The following is a 23499-nucleotide window of genomic DNA, read 5'->3' on the forward strand; positions in this document are numbered from 1 at the left end:
GTGTGAAAAAGGGGTCATTGAGTGCTCCTTTTACAACGCAGAGCCCCTCATAATAACACATAATATGAAGCCTTGCTGAATTGAATTGTATTTACGTAGAGTTTGGCACAGTCTGAATATTACCCTAGGTGTTTCATTTGTCTGGGGTGAGATAATATCTGTGCCTACATACAGCATCGTGGTGCATTACGAGTTTTTGTGACAGTGTAACAAACATAGAGATCCTATTAAATGTAAAATTCTAATGACTAATTCTATGGTAATAAAATGTATGTGCTCACAATCCCCTCAGTAGAAGACACTGTTAAAACAAGTGGCTGGAGTATTGATGGTGTATTAGTAACAACGTTCTATATGTGTTTTCCCTCCATGGTGGTGGTGTCCCTGAGCTTCCCTGTCCGGGAGGTGAGGAGGGCAGCCACAGCCACCCTTCAGACACTAGCCCAGGTGGATAGCTCTCCCTTCCACCCCATCATAGACAGGCTGCTGAAGACCACCGAGGAGCTCACTGGTGACCCCACTGACCTCAGATAGGTCACTCACACACAAAAACAACCCATTAGTTTCATATAAAAGCTTGAAAGTCATCCTTTATTAATACTGTAACAAACAAAAAAAGAAAACGTTAAAAAAAAAGACGTCTTTCCATACTTGTTTCAGTACTCCCATTAATACATGAAAAACAATGGTTAACATGTACAAGAATGGTTAACATTTAGCGCAGGGGTGTCAGAAATATGGCCAGCGGGCCATTTTATACTTTAAAATCACAAAAACAAAATCGAAATAGTATCAAAAATTATAATGGACCAGCGTGCTAATAATCACTGAAATGAAAGCTATACAGACAGGGAGCGTAGGAAATTCTAAAAACTATGGGGAGAGGACTATTTCTTTGCAAATTCTGACAGCGAGGAAATAGAACACATTTTCAGTGCGGCCCTCCGGACCTCGTTGAAGACCGAATGCGGCCCCTGGGGCAAAATGAGTTTGACACCCCTTATTTTAGCGTCTCAGAGCTTTTCCTCAGGAGAACACAACCCCACAATGGTCCCGATGATCATTCTGAAGCATAGAGACAAAAACGCACCAGGGACTACATAATAATGAGGTCTACTTAACGTTGTTGCTCCTCTTAGTATTCCATTGCTTGAGTGGGATGATGTTCCAATAAAGAGCCATAAATCCAGTCATATAAAATGGCGGATGTTCATCATTGTCAAAAAGTAGAACTATATAATTACACTTGGGTGCCATAGAGCTTTATTTGTGTCGTACCGATAAAAACAAACGAAATGCATGCACCTCTCTTAATCATCATCATCATCATCATCATCCTCAACAGCTTTCAGCAGTGCTACAAAATAACAAAGGAATATAGTAACACAATGGTATTATAGGTCATAATCGAATGAAGTACATTATACAAAGAGAGTAGAAAGATCTAAGTAGAACAATTCTGAAAGGTACCGTGTGTGATAAGCATACAAAAGTATTCCTCAACCTTTGTCTGTACCAAGGACCGGCATGCTATGGACTTCCTCCTTTTGAGGGCTTGATTTAAATCAGTGTTGGTTCATGGACAAATCACTGAAATGTCACGTGCCTTTTGATACAGGACAGTTGCACTTAGGAAGGGAATACTCCATGACCTAGTGCCTGGATTATAGACCAATGGGGTTGAGAAACACTGCCATATGAAGTTGCGTGAATAGTTGTTTGTTTACATGCACAGTGTCCACCTTTGTCAGTGGACACCTTTTGTCGTATTCAAGTACGCTCCTCTAGGTCTTTGGGGTTAATAAATTAGAGACGCGGTGAACTGCCCTGCAGTTGCAATGTGATTGTGATTCGATCAAAAAAGATAAAGGTAGAAAATACAATGTATAAAAGTAAAGTACAGTTTTGAGACTGTAAAAAAAAAAAATGGATGAGAGCCAATGACCTGACTTTAGCTGTTTTGTTTTGAGAGGTCCATGGTTCAAAAGTGATTTTTAATGAACGAACGATGTAAAAAAAATGATGCTAGATCTGAACTGCATTCAATGTGCACGGATACCCGATTATCAACTTAGATAAACCTGGGTTCATCCTTAGAGATAATCACCAACAAAGTGTTTAAAAATGCAACATTTTTACGCTAACAAATCTCTTACGCTACGCCTATGTATGATTCTCAACTAACTCGTTCAGGGGATGTAACAAACAAAAAAAAGATCAAGGTGTTTGTGCGCCTCATTTTTGGCAGACCATGTGCTCCTATCCTGAGAGAGTATACTGTATAAGCAGAAATCTTACGTGTTCAGTCCATATAAAAAGTGTCCCAGTGTCAACTTATGCTTATACGCTTATGGCTTCCGGCAACACTACCAAATGGAAGTAATTAAAATGTTTTTTTTTTAATGGAATATGTAATAACCCACATGTGTTAAAACTGGCTTTCTCAGTCTGTGTAAACTGATTTGGACATGAGAAACAAATATTACATTTAATCAAACCAGTGCCATGTTTTGTTGACCCCCTAAAAAAAATAGCCCTTTCACATCTTCCAATTGACAAAATAGAGACACATCTAAAGATACATCTAAAAAGGTACAAAAGAGAAAAAAGCTCCAAATTCTACATCATCTAGATTGGTTTGATAGCAAAATCCAATCATTGTGGTTCTAAGTAAACCGACTCAGAGATGACTAAAGTTACACAAATTCACACAGTCTCACTTTACTTTCGCCTTGCCACTAACCATCATAACATACTCAGTAGCTGATCAAATCATTTCATCCATTGCAGTAGGTTTCTTTCTATGACTACATATTTTGCTGTCCAGCAACAAACCATTAATGTCTCCTGCTAATTTCACCCCAACTCCAATAAATACTGTGCTTCTTTTTCGGGTTTGAGGGAGCATCTTTGGCAATGTGGACTATTTCTTTATTGGAGCGGGGTCCCTAATTTGCTCTCATGGTCTGCTGTTTGGGCAGGGTGGGGGCGTGTGGGAGGGGGGCAGGGGGGACCTGGGGGGGTGCGGGATGGGGGTGGCCCTGGGGGCAGCTGGGTGACGGGCGGCGCTCGCGGGGGCGGGCTGGTCTGTGGTGGCGGCGCTGTAGTGGGACTGATCAGGGGACGGTAGTCAGAAGCGGGAGGGGGGCTATGAACCCGGGGAGTTGCCTTGGCTGCTGCCGCTGCCTCGTCCTTCACCCGGGTGAAGTTGATGCATCGCCCCTGGGGGGAAAGAGACAGTAACATCAGATTACACTGGGATCAGTGTATACTGGAGGTATACAGGACCCCATAAAGCTACAGTAAAGACATAACATAATAATTACATTGTACCCCCCTCCCTGACATGATCCAGCCCCTCTCCCACGTACAGCACACCGGTGTCTAACTCCCATCTAGGCGAACACCTCTGAGCCCAGCTTACCCCATGGTCATGGGACGGTCACTACCCTTTCTGTCTGTTCCAACCAGGACCAGCTGGCTGGACGGTTACCCATCAGCCCTTGCTGTGACCCCCCTACGCCCTCTTCCCAGTCCAATGTTCTGTGCCAATGAAACTGTGGCTGCTTTCCAAAAACTCCATGTTGTTTATAGCACCATTTGGAGAATGAGAGAGAGAAAAATAGATAAAGGGGGTGGGGAGTGACAGAGAGGGGGGTGACAGAGGATTGAGAGACAGAGGATTGGTAGGGGGTGACAGAGGATTGGTAGGGGGAGAGAGACAGAGGATTGGTAGGGGGTGGGGAGACAGAGGATTGGTAGGGGGGAGACAGAGGGAGACAGTGGATTGGTAGGGGAGAGAGACAGAGGATTGGAGGGGGGGGGTGACAGAGAGGATTGACAGTAGTAGGGGGAGAGACAGGATTGGTAGGGGAGGAGAGACAGAGGACAGAGGATTGGTAGGGGGGACAGGGGTAGGGGGAGAGAGACAGAGACAGAGGATTGGTAGGGGGAGAGAGGATTGGTAGGGGGGGGGGAGAGACAGAGGATTGGTAGGGGAGGACAGAGGGGGTGACAGAGGATTGGTAGAGGGGGGGAGAGACAGAGGATTGGTAGGGGGAGAGAGACAGAGGATTGGTAGGGGGGGAGACAGAGGATTGGTAGGGGGAGACAGAGGATTGGTAGGGGGGGGACAGGAGGGACAGAGGATTGGTAGGGGTGGGGGGAGACAGAGGATTGGTAGGGGGGAGAGACAGAGGATTGGGAGGGGTAGGGGGAGAGACAGAGGATTGGTAGGGGAGGAGACAGAGGATTGGTAGGGGGGGGAGACAGAGGATTGGTAGGGGGAGAGACAGAGGATTGGTAGGGGGGAGACAGAGGATTGGTAGGGGGGAGACAGAGGATTGGTAGGGGGAGAGACAGAGGATTGGTAGGGGGGAGAGACAGAGGATTGGAGACAGAGGATTGGTAGGAGAGACAGAGACAGAGGATTGGTAGGGGGGAGACAGAGGATTGACAGTAGGGGGAGAGACAGAGGATTGGTAGGGGGGGAGACAGAGGATTGGTAGGGGGAGAGACAGAGGATTGGTAGGGGGGAGACAGAGGATTGGTAGGGGGGGAGACAGAGGATTGGTAGGGGGAGAGACAGAGGATTGGTAGGGAGACAGAGATTGGTAGGGGGGGAGAGACAGAGGATTGGTAGGGGGGAGAGACAGAGGATTGGTAGGGGGAGAGAGACAGAGGACAGAGGATTGGTAGACAGAGGGGGGAGACAGAGGATTGGTAGGGGGGAGAGACAGAGGATTGGTAGGGGGAGAGACAGAGGATTGGTAGGGGGGAGAGACAGAGGATTGGGGGAGAGACAGAGGATTGGTAGGGGGAGAGACAGAGGATTAGGGGAGAGACAGAGGATTAGGGGGGAGAGACAGAGGATTGGTAGGGGGGGAGAGACAGGGATTGGTAGGGGGAGAGACAGAGGATTAGGGGATTGGTAGGGAGAGACAGAGGATTGGGGGGGTGACAGAGGATTGGTAGGGGGGAGAGACAGAGGATTGGTAGGGGGGAGAGACAGAGGATTGGTAGGGGGAGAGACAGAGGATTGGTAGGGGAGGGAGACAGAGGATTGGTAGGGGGGGGAGAGACAGAGGATTGGTAGGGAGGATTGGAGACAGAGGATTGGTAGGGGGAGAGAGACAGAGGATTGGTAGGGGGGAGAGACAGAGGATTGGTAGGGGGTGACAGAGATTGGTAGGGGGTGACAGAGGATTGGTAGGGGGGAGAGACAGAGGATTGGTAGGGGGAGAGACAGACAGAGGATTGGTAGGGGGGGAGACAGAGGATTGGTAGGGGAGAGACAGAGGATTGGTAGGGGGGAGACAGAGGATTGGTAGGGGGAGAGACAGACAGAGGATTGGTAGGGGGGAGAGACAGAGGATTGGTAGGGGGGAGACAGAGGATTGGTAGGGGGAGAGACAGAGGATTGGTAGGGGGGGAGAGACAGAGGATTGGTAGGGGGGAGAGACAGAGGATTGGTAGGGGGGGAGAGACAGAGGATTGGTAGGGGGGAGGAGAGAGGGGAGAGGATTGGTAGGGGAGACAGAGGATTGGTAGGGGTGACAGAGGGAGAGACAGAGGATTGGTGGTGGGGGGAGAGACAGAGGATTGGTAGGGGGGAGAGACAGAGGATTGGTAGGGGGGAGAGACAGAGGATTGGTAGGGGAGGAGAGACAGAGGATTGGTAGGGGGGAGAGAGACAGAGGATTGGTAGGGGGAGAGAGACAGAGGATTGGTAGGGACAGAGGGGAGAGACAGAGGATTGGTAGGGGAGGAGAGAGACAGAGGATTGGTAGGGGGGGGGAGAGAGACAGAGGATTGGTAGGGGGAGAGAGAGGATTGGTAGGGGGAGACAGAGGATTGGTAGGGGGGAGAGACAGAGGATTGGTAGGGGGGGAGAGACAGAGGATTGGTTGGGGGGGGAGAGACAGAGGATTGGTAGGGGGGGGGGGAGAGAGACAGAGGATTGGTAGGGGGGGAGAGACAGAGGATTGGTAGGGGGGGGAGAGAGACAGAGGATTGGTGGTAGGGGGAGAGAGACAGAGGATTGGTAGGGGGGGACAGATGATTGGTAGGACAGGGAGAGGGAGAGAGACAGAGGATTGGTAGGGGGGAGAGGGACAGAGGATTGGTAGGGGGGGAGAGAGACAGAGTATTGTTAGGGGGGAGTTCTTGAGGCAAATAAGTTCATTTTGTTGATAAACTTTTTGCTCTCTATTCTCATCCACAGCAGCTACATAGTTTGAACCCCCACCATCCACCACAGTGGCCTCATACTGTGAACTCTCGTGGTTTATGGCCTAACTCAGATTCATGCCCTTACTGGAAAGACAACCCAGTAAGCCTTTTTCCATCCCCCACACAGATAGGCAGGCATGGACTTACTAGGGCATACTGTAGGACTGTAGAGGCATTTAACATTATGCAAACACACACACACACTGAGTGGCCATATCGGCAAAAAAAAATCAAAAACAACCAGGGACACATTCCATTCATTCTGACTGAAAAAAAAAACAGAAATCCTCTGGTAACCAAACACTGTCTCCTCAAATCCACTCTAAGTCTCTGACATTCCTTCCAGTCAATAACAGGATGAGAACAAGAGAGGGACGTTGAACATAAAATCACATATCCTTTCATTCTCTGCAGACCTTTTGAGAGGTTCATTTCAGCTACCTTTCTGCGAGTACTTCACATTGAACCAGTGTGGTTTGCGACATTGAACCACAAACACAAAGGCAAGACAAAGAATGTCCTTCGAACCTCCCTTTTCCAATGTCTGCCATTAAACCCAGATGTCATAAAGCAGACGAGCCAGGGCTGCTTCAGCAGGGTTCGTGTCCCCGCTGGTCGAGACGACTCTCGCGGTTGTCTCCGCTGCCTATTACCTCATGCCCTTCGCAGTGCAAACTCTCCATCAGGGGAGACATTAAATCAAAGCCTCTAGTTTCACCTCAGGAGTCGATCTGCTCGAGCACGTGATGTTTTACGTAGGAGCTCGCGGAGAAGTTGGAGGCAAATAGCTGAGGTCCAAATAGCTGAGGTCCCTAGGACTAGGGATACACGGAGCGAGAGGGAGATGACTAAACCAGACTAAGCATGCTAATCATACCCTGCACACTATACTGCACTCAACCTAAACTAAGCAAACAGAGAGAGGGTCTGTGTCCAAAACCAGCACAGAGAATCCCATAGTGGAGTGGGAGAGGAAGATGGAGCGAGAGGAAGGCTGTGGAGAGAGGGAGAAGACTGACGGAAGGGTCAAAGAGAATGAGAAATAAAAGATGAACAGATGGTGCCTTTCTGTTTTTCAGTGCCGTGGAGTTACATAGCTACATGAGTTGTATTCGGAGAGGATGCATTGACTAGGGGACATAGCAGCTCCATTGTGGACTGATGAAATCAAAGGAAACTAGGGATTGAACTGTAAAGGCTTTTAGCCAAGGCTTCTCTCAATAGTGCCATTCAGGATACAGCCGTCGTCATAGCAATCTGCATGGTAATAAAATGCAACACAGCAACAGACTGAAATATGTCTGTCAGGAATCCAGATCGGACCAATGGAACACACAAGGCCTGTGTATATAAGCTGTGAACGCCAATATGTCCTGTGTGTGTATATGTGTCTGTGTGTGTGAGAGAGAGAGAAAGAGAGAGAGGCAGTGTGAGTGGGAGTGATACGAGCTGTGTTAGCAGCTAGCATGGCCTAGGGGACAGACATGCTGACATGTCAATAAGACAGTTTCATGGTTCTCCTCAGGTCACACTTTACACAGGAAAGAGCTTGTCTGCCTTGTATTTGTTTCCCTTCCCCCTAAAAAACAAAACAAGATTACACCAGTACCAGTAGGCCTGCCTGGGAATTTTTCTGCTCCTTCGTAACAGACCGCAAATGACTTGAGTAGGCGACACCATTACACGGAAACACTTCCTCTGGAATAAGCAATGCATCATGTTTAACCTTTTGCACGTGGTGGTCGTTTTCCTGGATCAAACCTTTTGAACAAAGTATCGACATCTATTTGGACCGGGAGAAATGTTTGAAATTTGAAGGAAGCCAATTATTAGCATAGGCATCCTTGTTTCCCTTTGCGGTCGAAAGCTTATTTTCTGTGTTGTTGTTGAGAGCTTATCTGGCAGTACTTCACTTCTTCTCAGTTCATACATTTGGAGAGAACACTCTTTACATGTGGAATTCCCGTTAAAAAAAAAGGTTGTTTTCTGCAAATAACGCATGATTTTAACGAGCACCTGGAGAGGTGCCACCTCAGCAGGCTAGCTGCAGATCTAGAAAGAAAGAAAGGAGAGGAGGGCTATGGGATAAAGAGTCTCATATAGCCCAGCCCCTCCAAGTGCATATCTTGAGCAAAAACCACCTTCAACCAACCCCAAACCAAACTCCAATCTCCGTTTTGATATAAAGGGTCAGTATTGCAGGTCAAACATGTGCCCGATCAGAAAGTAGTTAACGTCGAGGTTTTTAAAACATAAAGTGGATCTCTCTGGGGCACGTCCACAGCTCTGATTTATTTCCTTTTTATGGCAGCGGCTGATTTGAAGCAGGTTTTGGGCTCTGCCTTACCATGGATCTTGGCACTGCAGCAGCATTTTTTTTGGGGGGGGGTGTAGGGCTGTATGATGAGGGATAGGGCTAAGGCTGGGCTCCCATGGTGTTTTAAGGCTTTAGTACTCACATGATCTCCTGGCTGAGGCCGCATGAGAGAAACCTGGTCGTAACCGCGGCGAAACAGGGCCCAAATGGCATCCAGTTTACCCTGCAAACAAAGGGAGGGAGACATGCCTATAGTGAATACTGTCAAAAATGTTACCTGTGTAAATTGTGCATGGCCAATATGTAATTTCATACTACACACAGTACCCTATTATGCATGTATAGGTAGAGAGGAAGAGAGTGTATAAACTAGTCTGAGAAAGAAAGGTAGAAAGGAAGGAGAAGAAGAGAGTGTTTTTACCTGTATGGGGTGTACCACTTCCTGTCTGTGGCTGGCTTCCTGTTGTGGGCCTTCTTGGGCTTGGGCTCGTACGGCTCAAACTCCTGCTCTGGCATTTTCACCACAGCGTTCTTGGGCTTCTCCAGCTTAGCCCCCTCCTCGGTTGAACCCTTCCCCCCCCAGCGTACCTGTAGGAGTGGAACAAAGATGGGGTATGACCTACTGTACCTGTGGAAGTGGGCCTACAGTACATACTACACACAGGCGGTGAGGGTCCTTCTGTAGCTCAGTTGGTAGAGCATGGCGCTTGTAACGCCAGGGTAGTGGGTTCGATTCCCGGGACCACCCATACGTAGAATGTATGCACACATGACTGTAAGTCGCTTTGTATAAAAGCGTCTGCTAAATGGCATATATATATATATAGGAAGAGTCTAGAATAAAGTACCAACTGTCATGTGTTTGTGAGGAATTATGGAAGATAAAGATTGACACTTATTTGGGTGTAACTGTAAAGTGATTGGATCCACCTCACCTCCATTCTTTTGATTCCTCCGACTCCTCTTCCTCCATAGTAGGATGCATCCACGGTTGGCCACTTCTTCTTGGGCATGCCATCTTCATCATCTGATTCCTGGCGGAGAGAAAAGATGGGAGCAAATAATGAACTTCCAAAAAAGTGTTCGATATGCCTAGGGCTCTATTTTCTGCTGGCGTTAAGTCGGAGTTACTGTCAAAAATCACGATCTTAACTTTGACTTGTAAAAGCCAGGGTTCTGCTATTTTTCAACCCTGGCGTGAGGGTTGGTCATTTACCTGTCTTCCACCAGCTCGCTTGCGCTGAGGTGGGATGGTTGGAAATATTTTAGGCGTGTCTTTTAAAAACGTTCGCTTACGTACCAATTTTAAGCAGAGCTAGTGGTGATATTTAAGATACACCAAAAGCTGGACTTAGAAATAACACGATTGGTTATGGCATCGATTTTGCCAACGGAGGCTCACAGTAGCCAAATCAGTGGCCTTTATGTTTTATTAAAATATCACAAGCAGCAAAACCGTCAACAGACATTCCCTTTATTCTTTATATTGAACATGATTTGTCTCCAGCTTCTCTGAAAAGTTTGGCCCCATTAGGCCTATCTGCGATGCCCATTGACTGAAAGGAGCCAGTGACTGTGGGAAGAATGTTCAGGAACAAGTTATAACAACTGCATATTATTTTTCCTTTATAATTGAGTTAAAAAAATAGCATCTTCCACTTTCATTTGTTGGACCAAAACGTCAAGTGGTAGAGCGTGGCACTTGAAACGCCAGGGTTGTGGGTTTGATTCCCTTGGGGGACCAGTATTCACCCCCTTGGCATTGTTCCTATTTTGTTGCCATAAAACATGGAATTAAAATGTTTTTTGGGGGGAATTTGTATCATTTGATTTACACAACATGCCTACCACTTTGAAGATGAAAAATATGTTTTTATTGTGAAACAAGCAAGAAGTAAGACAAAAAAACGGAACACTTGAGCGTGCATAACTATTCACCCCCCCAAAGTGAATACTTTGTAGAGCCACCTTTTGCAGCAGTTACAGCTGCAAGTCTCTTGAGGTATGTCTCTATAAGCTTGGCACATCTAGCCACTGGGATTTTTACCCATTCTTTATGGCAAAACTTCTCTAGCTCCTTCAAGTTGGATGGATTCCGCTGGTGTACAGCAATCTTTAAGTCATAGCACAGATTCTCAATTGGACTGAGGTCTGGGCTTTCACTAGGCCATTCCAAGACATTTAAATGTTTCCCCATAAACATCTCGATTGTTGCTTTAGCAGTATGCTTAGGATCATTGTCCTGCTGGAAGGTGAACCTCCGTCCCAGTCTCAAATCTCTGGAAGATTGAAACAGGTTCCCCTCAAGAATTTCCCTGTATTTAGCACCATCCATCATTCCTTCAATTCTGACCAGTTTCCCAGTCCCTGCCGACGAAAAATATCCCCACAGCATGATGCTGCCACCACCATGCTTCACTGTGGGGATGATGTTTTTGGGGTGTTGAGAGGTGTTGGTTTTGCGCCAGACATAGCATTTATCTTGATGGCAAAAAAAGCTAAATTCTAATCTCATCTGACCAGAGTACCTTCTTCCATATGTTTGGGCAGTCTCCCACATGCCTTTTGGAGAACAATTTAAGCAATGTTTTTTTTTTCTGGACACTCTTCTGTAAAGCCCAGCTCTGTGGAGTGTACGGCTTAAAGTGGTCCCATGGACAGATACTCCAATCTCCGCTGTGGAGCTTTGCAGCTCCTTCAGGGTTATCTTTGTTCTATTTGTTGCCTCTCTTTGTTGCCTGATTAATGCCCTCCTTGCCTGGTCCCTGAGTTTCGGTGGGCGGCCCTCTCTTGGCAGGTTTGTTGTGGTGCCATATTCTTTCCATTTTTTAATAATGGATTTAATGGTGCTCCGTGGGATGTTCAAAGTTTCTAATATTTTTTTAGAACCCAACTCTGATTTGTACTTCTCCACAACTTTGTCCCTGACCTGTTTGGAGAGCTCCTTGGTCGTCATGGTGCCGCTTGCTTGGTGGTGTCCCTTGCTTCGTGGTGTTGCAGACTCTAGGGCCTTTCAGAACAGGTGTATATATACTGAGATCATGTGACAGATCATGTGACACTTAGATTGCACACAGGTGGACTTTATTTAACTAATTAGGTGACTTCTGAAGGTAATTGGTGCACCAGATCTTATTTAGGGGCTTCATAGCAAAGAGGGTGAATATATATGCATGCACCACTTTTTCATTTTGTATTTTTTAGAATTGTTTTAAACAAGTCATTTTTTTCATTTAACTTCACCTATTTGGACAATGTTGTGTATGTCCATTACATGAAATCCAAATAACAATCCATTTAAATTACAGGTTGTAAAGCAACAAAATAGGAAAAACGCCAAGGAGGAATGAATACTTTTGCAAGGCACTGTATGAAGATGTATGTACTTACTACTTACTGTAAGTCGCTCTGGATACGCGTGTCTGCTAACTGACTAAAATGTAAAACATTGTGGGAATTCCCGTCACTGTCCTTGGTGCTGAATCCGCTTGTAGCCTAAGATATTTGCCTGTTAGTTTGTTTACCTTTCACTTGGCAAAGTGACTAGCAGGCCATATCAACGGTGATGTTTGGCTAATCTTACACTACATGACCAAAAGTATGTGAACACCTGCTCGTTGAACTCTCATTCCAAAATCAATGACATTAATATGGAATTGTTCCTCCACTTTTCTGCTGTAATAGCCTCCACTCTTCTGGTAAGGCTTTCCACTAGATATTGGAACATTGCTGCGGGGACTTGCTTCTATTCAGCCTCATGAGCATTAGTGAGGTCCGGCACTGGTGTTTGGCTATTTGACCTGGCTCGCAGTCAACTTTAGAATTCATCCCAAAGGTGTTCGATGGAATTGAGGTCAGGGCTCTGTGCAGGCCAGTCAAGTTCGTACACACTGATCTCGACAAACCATTTCTGTGTGGAACTCGCTTTGTGCATGGGGGCATTGTCATCTTGAAACAGGGAAGGGCCTTCCCCAAACTACTACCACAAAGTTGGAAGCACAGAATTGTCTCGTATGTCATTGTATGCTGTAGCGTTAAGATTTCCACTTCACTGGGACCAATGGGCCTGGCCCGAACAATGAAAAACAACAAAAGACAATTATTCCCCTCCCCCAAACGTTATAGTTGGCACTATGCATTGGGACAGGTAGCATTTTCCTGGCATGCGCCAACCACGGATTAGTCCATCGGACTGCCAGATGGTGAAGAGAAGGCGTTTCCGCGGTTCCAGAGTCCAATGGCGGCGAGCTTTACACCACTCCAGTCGACGCTTGGTATTGCACATGGTGATCTTAGGCTAGTGTGTGGCTACTCAGCCATGGAAACCCATTTCATGAAAGGTGGCCTCCTATGACGTTGCCACGTTGAAACGTCACTGAGCTCTTTCTGTAAGGCCATTCTACTGCCAACGCTTGTCTAGGGAGATTGCATGTTCAATTGTCCATGGCTCGAACATGCAGTGCATTTTCGAGAGGCGAATACAATGTGTGTAGAAAAATATTTCTATGTTAAAGCCAATTTTTAAAAAACTAGACTGGCTACATGTTTGCTGTAACTAGGCCTATCGTATGGTTATTGTATACTATTTAACAAACTATCTTCAGTGGATAGGACAAGCATCCATGCCTCCTGCCCCAAGAGTACTTAGGCCTACACATTATACTCACTGTATGCTCATGGCACGAGAGAGGCGATGTATGATATCATGCCTCTGACCAGACCCTAAAATTTTATTTATTTATTTTTCTCTCGTTTAATTTGACAAAAAAAAAAGCTTATTGGAAAGATTCCGCCGTCCATGAGTTTGTGTTGAGAATGTACATTGGCTGGAATGCAATTGCAATTCCGTCTGCTATTTCAGGGGGAGTTGAAATGTGATCTGTGAGATGGTTCCATGATGGTTAGAATACATTACAATCGGAAGTTTAATGGTGAGCGGACGTTCCCCATTTCTCTTCATATCGGGTCTTTGTCCAGTTCCTGTGAAAAGTTTGGACGTGCGTAAAACCCTCCATAGTCTAAGTTGCCGTGTCTGTATAATACTCCCGCAGGGAGCAATGACGGCGCCTGTAAACGTTTAGACTATTTAAAACAATTGTTTTTTATTTGTATTTCGTTTTTTTTTTTTGCAAGACTCAAGCTGTTTCCCCTATCCAGCTGTTCCATTCTCCGTGTGGCCTGCTGCAAGAATGGATGGTAAAATCGTTAAAGTCGCAAACTAAATTGAATATGACCTTGTGGATCAAGTTCAGAATGACAACATTTCAGGTGTTCAACATCTAAAGTCCTGCATCACTATATTGAGAGCTTTTCTGTTTCTAAAATTGACGTATTTGGGTGTTTTTGGAGTATTGAGTCCCTGTATTGCACGACGAGATGAGGAAGTGATTGCTGGTTGGCCCAAGTCTGTAAAAAAAGTGGAATCGCAAAAAAAGTGTCTGGACCCTTCTATAACATGCCTGCAATTTAACATAAAAACAAAATAGAGGTTTGGTTGTGAAAAACCTAATGCGCCTTCAAGGGCTGACTTACTGGCTCTGAGGGGGGTGCTGGAGGAGGCTCTTTGATCACCTAGACAGGAAGTTCAGGGTGGAAAGTCACATTCATATTAATTGATGACCGTGACTAAGTGGTCGCATCAGGTGTTCATTATCATTCCCTGGCATTTGTCATTTCTCATCTGCGAAACTGACAAAGAAATTGTTACACACTTTTAAACTCATATCTATCTATTACATTCTGTCAACACTCTTACACAAACAAGAACAACACCATTTGCATTACATTGAGCCAGGTTACTTTTAAAGGGTCATTAAATCATTCAAATGGCAGCTACTCTGCTAAAGGGTCCACTCTATACAGTATAATATAACATGTGGCCCATAATTGCCATCATATTGAACCAATTTTTGACGGTTACCACTGTGCAGCAGAGGGGCCAGAACCACCACATGAACAGCATTGCCATCAACAGGAACAAAGCCAGAAGGGTGATGAGAAGGATGGTACCATCAAACTGCCAGGGGGAGATAAGAGTCATCGTTAAGACAGGGTTAGGACCCTGACGAGAGATGAGAGATGAGAGAGGTTGAGGAGGGGTCTCAAGATCTAAATAGGGGACAATATGGTTCCTATTAGAGCCTATAGAGTGTGGATGGGATGTGGTGGTGTTTTTTCTTTATTTTGTGGGTGAGCGGAGTAGTGCTGGGTTAAGTCCCTCTGACGTGGGGGGTCTTTTTGGGTGGATCATTGCTGAAGACCCTTGTGGTTTGGCTCCAGACAGAGCACCAGATAGAGCAGAGGAAGAAAAGAAGAGGAGAAGGAAACTTCCTCAAGCAAAACAGGAGCCCTCTGAAAAAAAAAATGCTGAGAAAAGAAATGCCCCTGAACAAGATAAAGAGGGGAAAATGAGGCAGAAATAAAAAACTGAAAAAGATTGAGATAGAACAGAAAAAAAGAAGTAAAGAAATTCTGGAAATAGGATCATTGTTTCCCAACATAAGACCATTTCTAGTGAGTTTTTGAGTAGTAGTTGTAATGTGATTGGAAGAGCATACTTACACACTCTGTGGTGGTGATGTGCACAGAGCTAGTGATGAACGACAGGCCTTCATTCATGCTCACTTGCAGATAAACAACCCTGAAACACAAAGACGCACAGGGTTTCAATACAGGACATGCCAAATGGAAGCAAATTATGCTAGCTAGGACTTGCTTGAACAAGACAGCTGAATGTCAAAATGGCACCGTTGTCCAGTGCCAAGGCGCCACACAAAAAGAGCTTTGCGCCCAACAAACAAACAGGCTATTATTGCTCAGACATGTTATTACATGTCTGAGACTAAGTAGGGCATCGGCACTAGCATCAAAGTTGGTTAAACCCTTTGTCAGCCAAGACAAGTTTTACCTTTCCCGATCAAAAACAATTGATGCCCATATCACATCTCTTTTTCTTCCCATCTCCAATAACTACTGCCAGTACCTTTCGCTTCTGGGCGCAAAACAATTCTAGCCAGGAAAACGTACCCAACCTCAAGGTTAAAAAGAAAAACACATTTTGAATTCCACACATTTTTTCCTAGGGGTGCAAAGCACGTAGACTGATCCAAGTGGGTATGCGAAGAAGGCCATTTTTGACGGATAAAGCCTCTTCAGGTTTGACAGTCTGGAGTCGGGTATGTGGTTTAAGTTCATGTGCACGCGTACCTCAGTGCCAGCAAAACAGCTTCTTATCCCTGAAAGAAGCAACGATCAGAGGAAAAATATGGACAGTTGGACTTGGGCCATGTTCACATTTTGTAGAGATGTGAGCATGTTTGTGCGTGTGTGTGAGGAAAGGGTGATACATTTGACCATGGGGTGCTAAATGCCAGATTACAGATGAAGAAAAGATGACAAAAGAGGAGAGAAAAAATGAGGGGAAAAAATATGGCAGAAAGGGAAGGGAGTTAGAGAGAGGAGTCACTGTAGAAGGGTGAGGGGAGAGGAGAAGGTAGAAGGCTGGAGGGAGAAGGTAGAGGAGAGGACAGGAGAGAAGTAAGCAGGGAGGGGAGAAATTAGGGGAATGTGGTGATGAAAAAAAAGAGTCTCTAAAGTGGTTTGTTGATTGAGAAACGAAGCCAGCCGATGGATGATGGGTGTGTCTGTGGTTAGGATTAAGGGGCAACCTTAACCCCGTCCTCATTATGAATACACAGGGCTCTAACCAATGAGGATCTAAACGAGTGCTCATCGTCATATAGAGAGAATAGAGGAGGAGTGGACTGTGACCCTGACAGGGATCGTGAAGACACCCTAATGCACGGCAGGCTTCTTCTGGGTCTCTCCCTCTGTTTGCGAGGGCTGGAGAGTGATCGGCAAGACCTGCGGTTAAGAGGCAACACACTCTCATCCTACAGGGATAGCTCGGACCATTTGAAAACGGATGTTAAAAAAGATCTACTCACTGCCCAACTTCGTCTATAACCGGAGCTGTACACAGCAGGAACGTGTCTTCGATATCCACAGGCTTCTCATCTGGGGAGAGAGCCCAACACTTTTGTCAGCGGTTTCCTTAAATAACTTAAGTTTCTTCAATCACCTATAGTACTCCATGCATGTTGCAGCTGAAAATACACATTATACACATTAGTATAAAAACACCTGGGTGGTTCGAGCCCTGAATGCTGATTGGCTAACAGCCGTGGTATATCAGACCATATACCATGGGCATGACAAAACATTTATTTTTACTGCTCTAATTACGTTGCTAATCAGTTTATAATAGCAATAAGGCACCTTGGGGGTTTGTGTTATATGGCCAATATACCATGGCTAAGGGCTGTATCCAAGCACTCCGCGTTGCGTCGTGGATAAGAACAGCCCTTAGCCATGGTATATTGGCCATATACCACACTCCCTCAGGCATTATTGCGTAAATGTAACCAGGTACTCACTAATTGTGAGGGTGTCGTTGACTTTAAAGCTGCATAACACCTGCTCTATATTTCTGGCGTGAAGGAAACCATTCCCTCTCACCACCACCTGGAAACTCTCTGGAAATAAAAGACAACAGCTTTAGTTGAGTAAAAATACTACAGATGCATACATACATACATACATACATACATACATACATACATACATACATACATACATACATACATACATACATACATACATACACATACATACACATACATACATACATACATACATACATACATACATACATACATACATACATACATACATACATACATACATACATACATACATACATACATACATACATACATAGGCTATCAGACATTACACAACTATGTTGGATAGCATACAAGATTAGGTAGATTGGCTTGGCAACAATGGTTAAATAATACAGAAAACATACTTAGGAAACAGACTGCAGGTCATATGGGACTTGTCTCTCTCGATTGGGAAAAAAGCCATTTATCAAACTGACTTCCATTTGGCAGGCCAGGATAAATTCCATTTAGAGACGCTCTCATAACAAGATCCCCAATACGATACACTCCATTAGCACCAATGGGGATTCCTGTCTGTTAGAGTGATCAGACTCCTATGCAAGTCAGCTGGTTGGCTTGGCTAGCTAGCTAGTTAGCTATCTGGCTAGCTGTTTTGTTTTGACCGCTGGGGCAAGCAAAGCCCAACGTAAGTTGAAAGCAGAGGTCTGTGTGGAGATGATAGAGGCTTGTTGGGAGGACTACAGGGCTACTCTGATCTGTTGCCGACGTATAGTGGGTTTTCTGGCGCCCTAAACTCTAGAGGCTGCCGGGGGCATTACTCAGGTGGGTGCTGCATGTTGGTGGTGGTCAAGGAGTAGCTGGCTAGCTACCAACAGAGGCCTTGCTGCAGGGTGCCCTGTTCAACGGCTCTAAACCAGTACTTCATTATTCTGAAAGGACCTGTCTTGACTGACCAAGGTTCCTGAGGCTTCTCCCTGGCTGTGACAATGATACTCCCTCATGATGACAATAAACGGTTTCTAATAAACGATTTCTTCATTTGTTTATTTAGTTATATTTACATATGGACTGAACGCTATAATTCAGCTCTTGAATGCCAATGTTGTACACTATGATTGACAATAAATTAAACCTGAAATATAATAATTCATTTGGCAACAAATTGATAAAAAACGGAGTGAAACAGGGAGGAACTCCCTGAATATGTCCAATAAGAAATGCTTGTTTAAGTTTTCCATTGCATAATGTTTGCTACGTTTTACTACTCTGTACTAATGAATACGTGCCAGCTGAGCCCCAGTCTGAGGGAAGGGCACTGGCACCAGCTTGGCCCCTTAATGAAATGAACACAGCACTTAAGACAGGGAACTAGCATTGACTGGCATTGATCTGCTTTGTTCCTATAGGGACCCCACCTCCTGCACAAACACTGGAGGGCTCTGCAGCTAAAATCTCAATACAGGACTTCTTGATGATCTGGAGAAGGAGAATAAGGAGATGAATTGAGTTGAGTAGGTTAATATTAGCTCAAATGAACTCATAACTTGTCAAGACTCTTTGTCAAAACAGACAGTTAAATCAAATGTGAGACATTCGGTAGCTGTAGTTTACAACATCTTTGTCTATTTTGTCTTTTCATCTTTATTTGATCCTTCTTTGAAGGTATATCTTGTGAAACAGGACTGTCTCTCCTTTCTGTCCGGGGTTTATTTACCGAGTCGATCACTCCTCGCAGGGCTACGAAGCCGCCCATCACAGGAAACACGTGCTCGATGGTGTCTGCTATGGTGGCCAGCTACAGGGGGAAGGAGAGAGCAGGTTTATTTACAAAGGCCCAGTGCTTCCTCCTAGCTCACATCTCAGGAACCAGAGACAGACACATATTATTTACATCATAACCCATTCTCTTCAGTGAAGAGTTCAGGGAACACTTGATTTGAGAATTATATTGTTTCTCTATAGTCTTAGAAGAAAGGCTATCTAGAATCTAAACGGATTCTTCGGCTGTCCCCATAAGAGAACCCTTTGAAGAACCCTTTTTGATTCCAGGTAGAACCCTTTTGGGTTCCATATACAACCGTTTCCACAGGGAGTTCTACATGGAACCCAAAAGGGCTCTACTTAGAACCAAAAAGGGTTCTACCTGGAACCAAAAATGTTATCCTATGGGGAAAGCTGAAGAAACCATTTGGGACCTTTTTTAACTCCATAATATCGACTGAAACATGGTAAACGTTGTTTAGAATCAATCCTCAAGGTGTTTTTCACATATCTCTTCATGATATATCATTCCTGGAAGTCTCCTCTCTGTCTCAATCACATGGATGAATGCGAGCAGCTTGGAGATTACGCAACAATTTCAACAAAGGACACCGGGCGGACCCCTGGTAAATGTAGTCTCTTATGGCCAATCTTCCAATGATATGCCTACAAATACGGCACAATGCTGCAGACAACTTGGAGAAACGATAGAAATGGCAGGCTAATTCGTGGTGCTTTCACAGCCATATAAGGAGACAATGAAAAGCAGAGCGTCAAAAATCCTGCTCATTTCCTGTTTGAAGTTTCATCTTGGTTTCACCTGTTGCATCAGTTCTGGGGCACTCACAGATAATATCTTTGCAGTTTTGGAAACATCAGAGTGTTTTCTTTCCAAAGCTGCCAATTATATGCATAGTCGAGCATCTTTTTGTGACAAAATATTGCGCTTAAAACGGGCACGTTTTTTTTATCCAATAATAACATTGCACCCCCATAGGTTGAAGAGGTTAAAGAGTGTACGGCTCCATCTTCTCTACATGCATGACCAGGTCAGGGGGAGAATAACAGTACAATGATAGGCGCACTAAGCACAATCAGGTACAATCCTAATGTACAAACGACATTGGACAGGTGCCTAAACTACTGTACCTTGACAGGTATAGTATACACAGGTATAGTACAGTATATTATGTCCAGGCATTTTGTGAAAGTCAATCTGAGTGGTAGAATGATACAAGGGGCCAATCAGGTTTCGAATCCAGTTTAACCCTGCATGACTCTGAAACATTCTTCTTAGCTAATATGTCAATCGTTTGCATGCTAGTCAAATCGCCTAATTTCTCTATCATTAATGCGCAGCCTGGGGTATAAGTAGCCCTATCAACCTCACAAGCAAGCTCAGGTTCAAGGTGTGTAGGTAGATACAATTACAGGAGACATAGTCTGCAAACGGGTTACTAAAAATAAATAGCACATATTGTAATCGTTGTAGTGAAAGAATATTGAGTGAGTAGTATACTGCATGTAATTATGTACTTTTTTGTTTTAATAACAAAAATGTGTTTTCACAGGGGAAGAGGACATGCGTCTGTTTCACTGCAAACTAAATCGTTACCTGTGTCTCGTTGAAGTCTTTCACTCCAACACAGTACACCATAGCTCCTAGAGATCGGCTTCTCTCCGCCTGTTGGTTAAACAAAACAAACAAGAATCAACCCCAGAGAGCAGGTTTTTACATTTGTCCTTCCTTCACATCAACAGGAAGGTGAACCCTATAATCCTATTTGAATACCTCCTGTTGTGCAGTGACGAGCTGGTGTTCGTTCAGCTCCCCATCCGTCAAGGCAATGATAACACTTGCTGTTCCTGTAACGGAGAGGTCAATCAATGGTATGACCTCAACATGGCCAAGTACAGAAAAAAATGGGAGCGATTTAAAAAAAATGTAGGTCTAGATCTAGTGACGGGCGTCATTGGACGCTTACCAAAGTTTTCATGATGTATCTGCTCATTTGCCTGAAAAGAGAAGACAATATTATTCTTATTCTTCAGTTTTTTTTCTCTTTCAAAACTATATGTTTAACAGGTAAATAATGTGTGGTAGAGTAAGAACCCAGTCAGAAAGAGATAAGTACCCTTTCCAAGCCCAGGTGCATGAAGGTGTCTCCACCCGGTATCTCTCTCTTCAACACATTCAATCCCTTTCTTATCTCCACCCTGAACAAACAACACAGACCACAGATCACAAATCACATGTCACTGAAAATGTCCTTGGCTGGTCTTTAAAATGTCATTGCTGAGTAAAACAGATCAAAGTTTTAGAGGGCTTCATAACTCTTCCATTTCAAAAGTCCTCATACACGACAAAATGTGAGTCCCAAATGGCACCGTGTTCCCTATAAAGGGAATAATGTACCATTTGGGACGCAACCCCAAAATTTTAGTGTACCTGTTTTCTGTCAGTCTCATGAGAGTGGTTCCTCTGGATGAGAACACAATAAAGGACATTCTCAACATGGGGCTGTAAAAACAACACACAAACACAAGGGTTAGATATACTGTACGCTGTACATACTATGTTTGACCTCAACCAATAAACAAACAACAAACAACAAACTAAAGGGACCACACACTCCAAAACGTTTATTTCACTGATTTATTGTGATATGCAAGCATGTGTTTAAACGTCAAAAAGTCCATCAGAGGAGGCTGGTGGGAAGAGCGGGCACATTATAGTGGCTGTAATAAAGGACATGGAATGGTATCAAACCAAGTTTGACTCCCTTCAAATGATTCTATTCCCGGCCATTACTATGAGCCCGTCCACCTATAGCTCCTCCCACCAGCCTCCTCTGATGTCCATGCATCTAAGCATAAGTCAGAATTCTCTTGTGTGGTGAGTTGCTTAAATGTGAGTTCTGTCCTATTGTTTGTGTACGTGCTACGCTAACAAGGATTCAGGACACCATTTGTCAGACAAATACATACATTGAAGTGAGCATGTTGCTTGCAATACTACAGCACGTTGAAACTCAATTCCATGGTTTCAGCTGTTGTTTTTGAGACCCTGGTAATGATGCAAAACCATGCCAACCAAACTGAGGTAGCAAACTATCTACATTAGATGTCCATATTACTCTCCCAGCTTGAACCTCTCGACCTGCCATTATGACACATGCCATTACAGCGGTGGGATGGTAAGCAGCATATGCAACAAAATATTTTGCTGTGCGATCTGGAGTTTCATTTTGGGAGCACCAGTGCAACTAGAATAAAACCCAAGAAAATAATTTATGCATAACAATATTTATCCGCAACCCTCTTTCACACTGTTCATGACACAAACTGTTCACACCCCTCTTGTTGGCCGAGAGAAATTGCTGCAGGTTTAAAGCTTATTTCCGGCAATTCTATTCATTATGCATAGGGATGGATACTTTTGTTGTTGTTGCCATTTTCAAGCTAACTTCCTGCAATTCTACACTTTTTGCCATGTCTTATGTGTGTTCATGTGATACTTGAGTGACAAACATTACAACAAAGTCAATGGGCAAAACAAATGTTAGCTGACATGTGCTAGTTGATCTGGACATTTCTGACAAGTTATAAATAGCTCTCTAAGGTCTTCAATGACTGACGACAAGAGGAAAACTGCTGACGCGTTAACCAATTTAGAAATTGCACCTTGTGCATTCTACGATTACAAATTTCAGGAGTAAGTTGAAAGCCGGACTGCGGTCCTTTTTTATGGGGGGGGGTGTAGATCAGCATGTTTGTGCAATGACTACTTAAATGTGATTAGGATCCTCTGGGAAACACAGACCAACACGTTGGTTCCTACCCTGTCATAACTCCTAGCTGGCTTTTTCATTTGTTGTCATGCCAAACAACACAATCATTATATTTCTATGATTCCAACAGTTCACCCAAGTGTTTTGGTCTATATTGCAAGTCAAATCACAATTTTTGGTTGAAAAATCGCAATTTGTCTTTTTTTTTGCCCATATCGTGCAGCCCTACTAATAATCTTGGTAACTTTACCAGTATATGCAAACATCTGGTGGCACAAAAATAAAGTCAGTCTGGTTTTAGATCCTATCATAGCACTGAGACTGCACTTGTGAAGGTGGTAAATGACCTTTTAATGGCATCAGACTGAGGCTTTGCATCTGTCCTCGTGCTCCTAGACCTTAGTGCTGCTTTTGATACCATCGATCACCACATTCTTTTGGAGAGATTGGAAACTCAAATTGGTCTACACGGACAAGTTCTGGCCTGGTTTAGATCTTATCTGTCGGAAAGATATCAGTTTGTCTCTGTGAATGGTTTGTCCTCTGACAAATCAACTGTACATTTCGGTGTTCCTCAATGTACCGTTTTAGAACCACTATTGTTTTCACTATATATTTTACCTCTTGGGGGATGTCATTTGAAAACATAATGTTAACCTTCACTGCTATGCGGATGACACATAGCTGTGCATTTCAATGAAACATGGTGAAGCCCCAAAGTTGCCCTCGCTAGAAGCCTGTGTTTCAGACATAAGGAAGTGGATGGCTGCAAACTTTCTACTTTTAAACTCGGACAAAACAGAGATGCTTGTTCTAGGTCCAGAGAAACAAAGAGATCTTCTGTTGAATCTGACAATTAATCTTAATGGTTGTACAGTCGTCTCAAATAAAACTGTGAAGGACCTTGGCGTTACTCTGGCCCCTGATCTCTCTT

General features: G+C 44.4%; 1 protein-coding gene across 1 annotated transcript in view; it reads right to left on the reverse strand.

Annotated features, from left to right (window-relative positions):
- Positions 1–572: 572 nt before the first annotated feature.
- The window catches only part of LOC118357524 (anthrax toxin receptor 1-like), a 32934-nt gene continuing 10007 nt past the window's right edge, over positions 573–23499 (reverse strand). Inside the window, exons 3-18 of the mRNA XM_052478311.1 lie at positions 21224–21295; positions 20910–20991; positions 20760–20790; positions 20567–20640; positions 20390–20458; positions 18728–18808; positions 18429–18489; positions 16984–17082; positions 16495–16564; positions 15110–15188; positions 14469–14564; positions 14081–14119; positions 9484–9582; positions 8976–9136; positions 8691–8778; positions 573–3222 (exon numbers count right to left, since the gene is read on the reverse strand). Of these exons, the coding sequence (XP_052334271.1) occupies positions 2932–3222; positions 8691–8778; positions 8976–9136; positions 9484–9582; positions 14081–14119; positions 14469–14564; positions 15110–15188; positions 16495–16564; positions 16984–17082; positions 18429–18489; positions 18728–18808; positions 20390–20458; positions 20567–20640; positions 20760–20790; positions 20910–20991; positions 21224–21295 (1492 nt within the window). The 3' untranslated portion in view covers positions 573–2931. The remainder of the gene's footprint in view (positions 3223–8690; positions 8779–8975; positions 9137–9483; positions 9583–14080; positions 14120–14468; positions 14565–15109; positions 15189–16494; positions 16565–16983; positions 17083–18428; positions 18490–18727; positions 18809–20389; positions 20459–20566; positions 20641–20759; positions 20791–20909; positions 20992–21223; positions 21296–23499) is intronic.

The sequence above is a fragment of the Oncorhynchus keta genome, chromosome 24 (assembly GCF_023373465.1).
Source record: "Oncorhynchus keta strain PuntledgeMale-10-30-2019 chromosome 24, Oket_V2, whole genome shotgun sequence".
In the NCBI taxonomy this organism is placed as follows: Eukaryota; Metazoa; Chordata; class Actinopteri; order Salmoniformes; family Salmonidae; genus Oncorhynchus; species Oncorhynchus keta.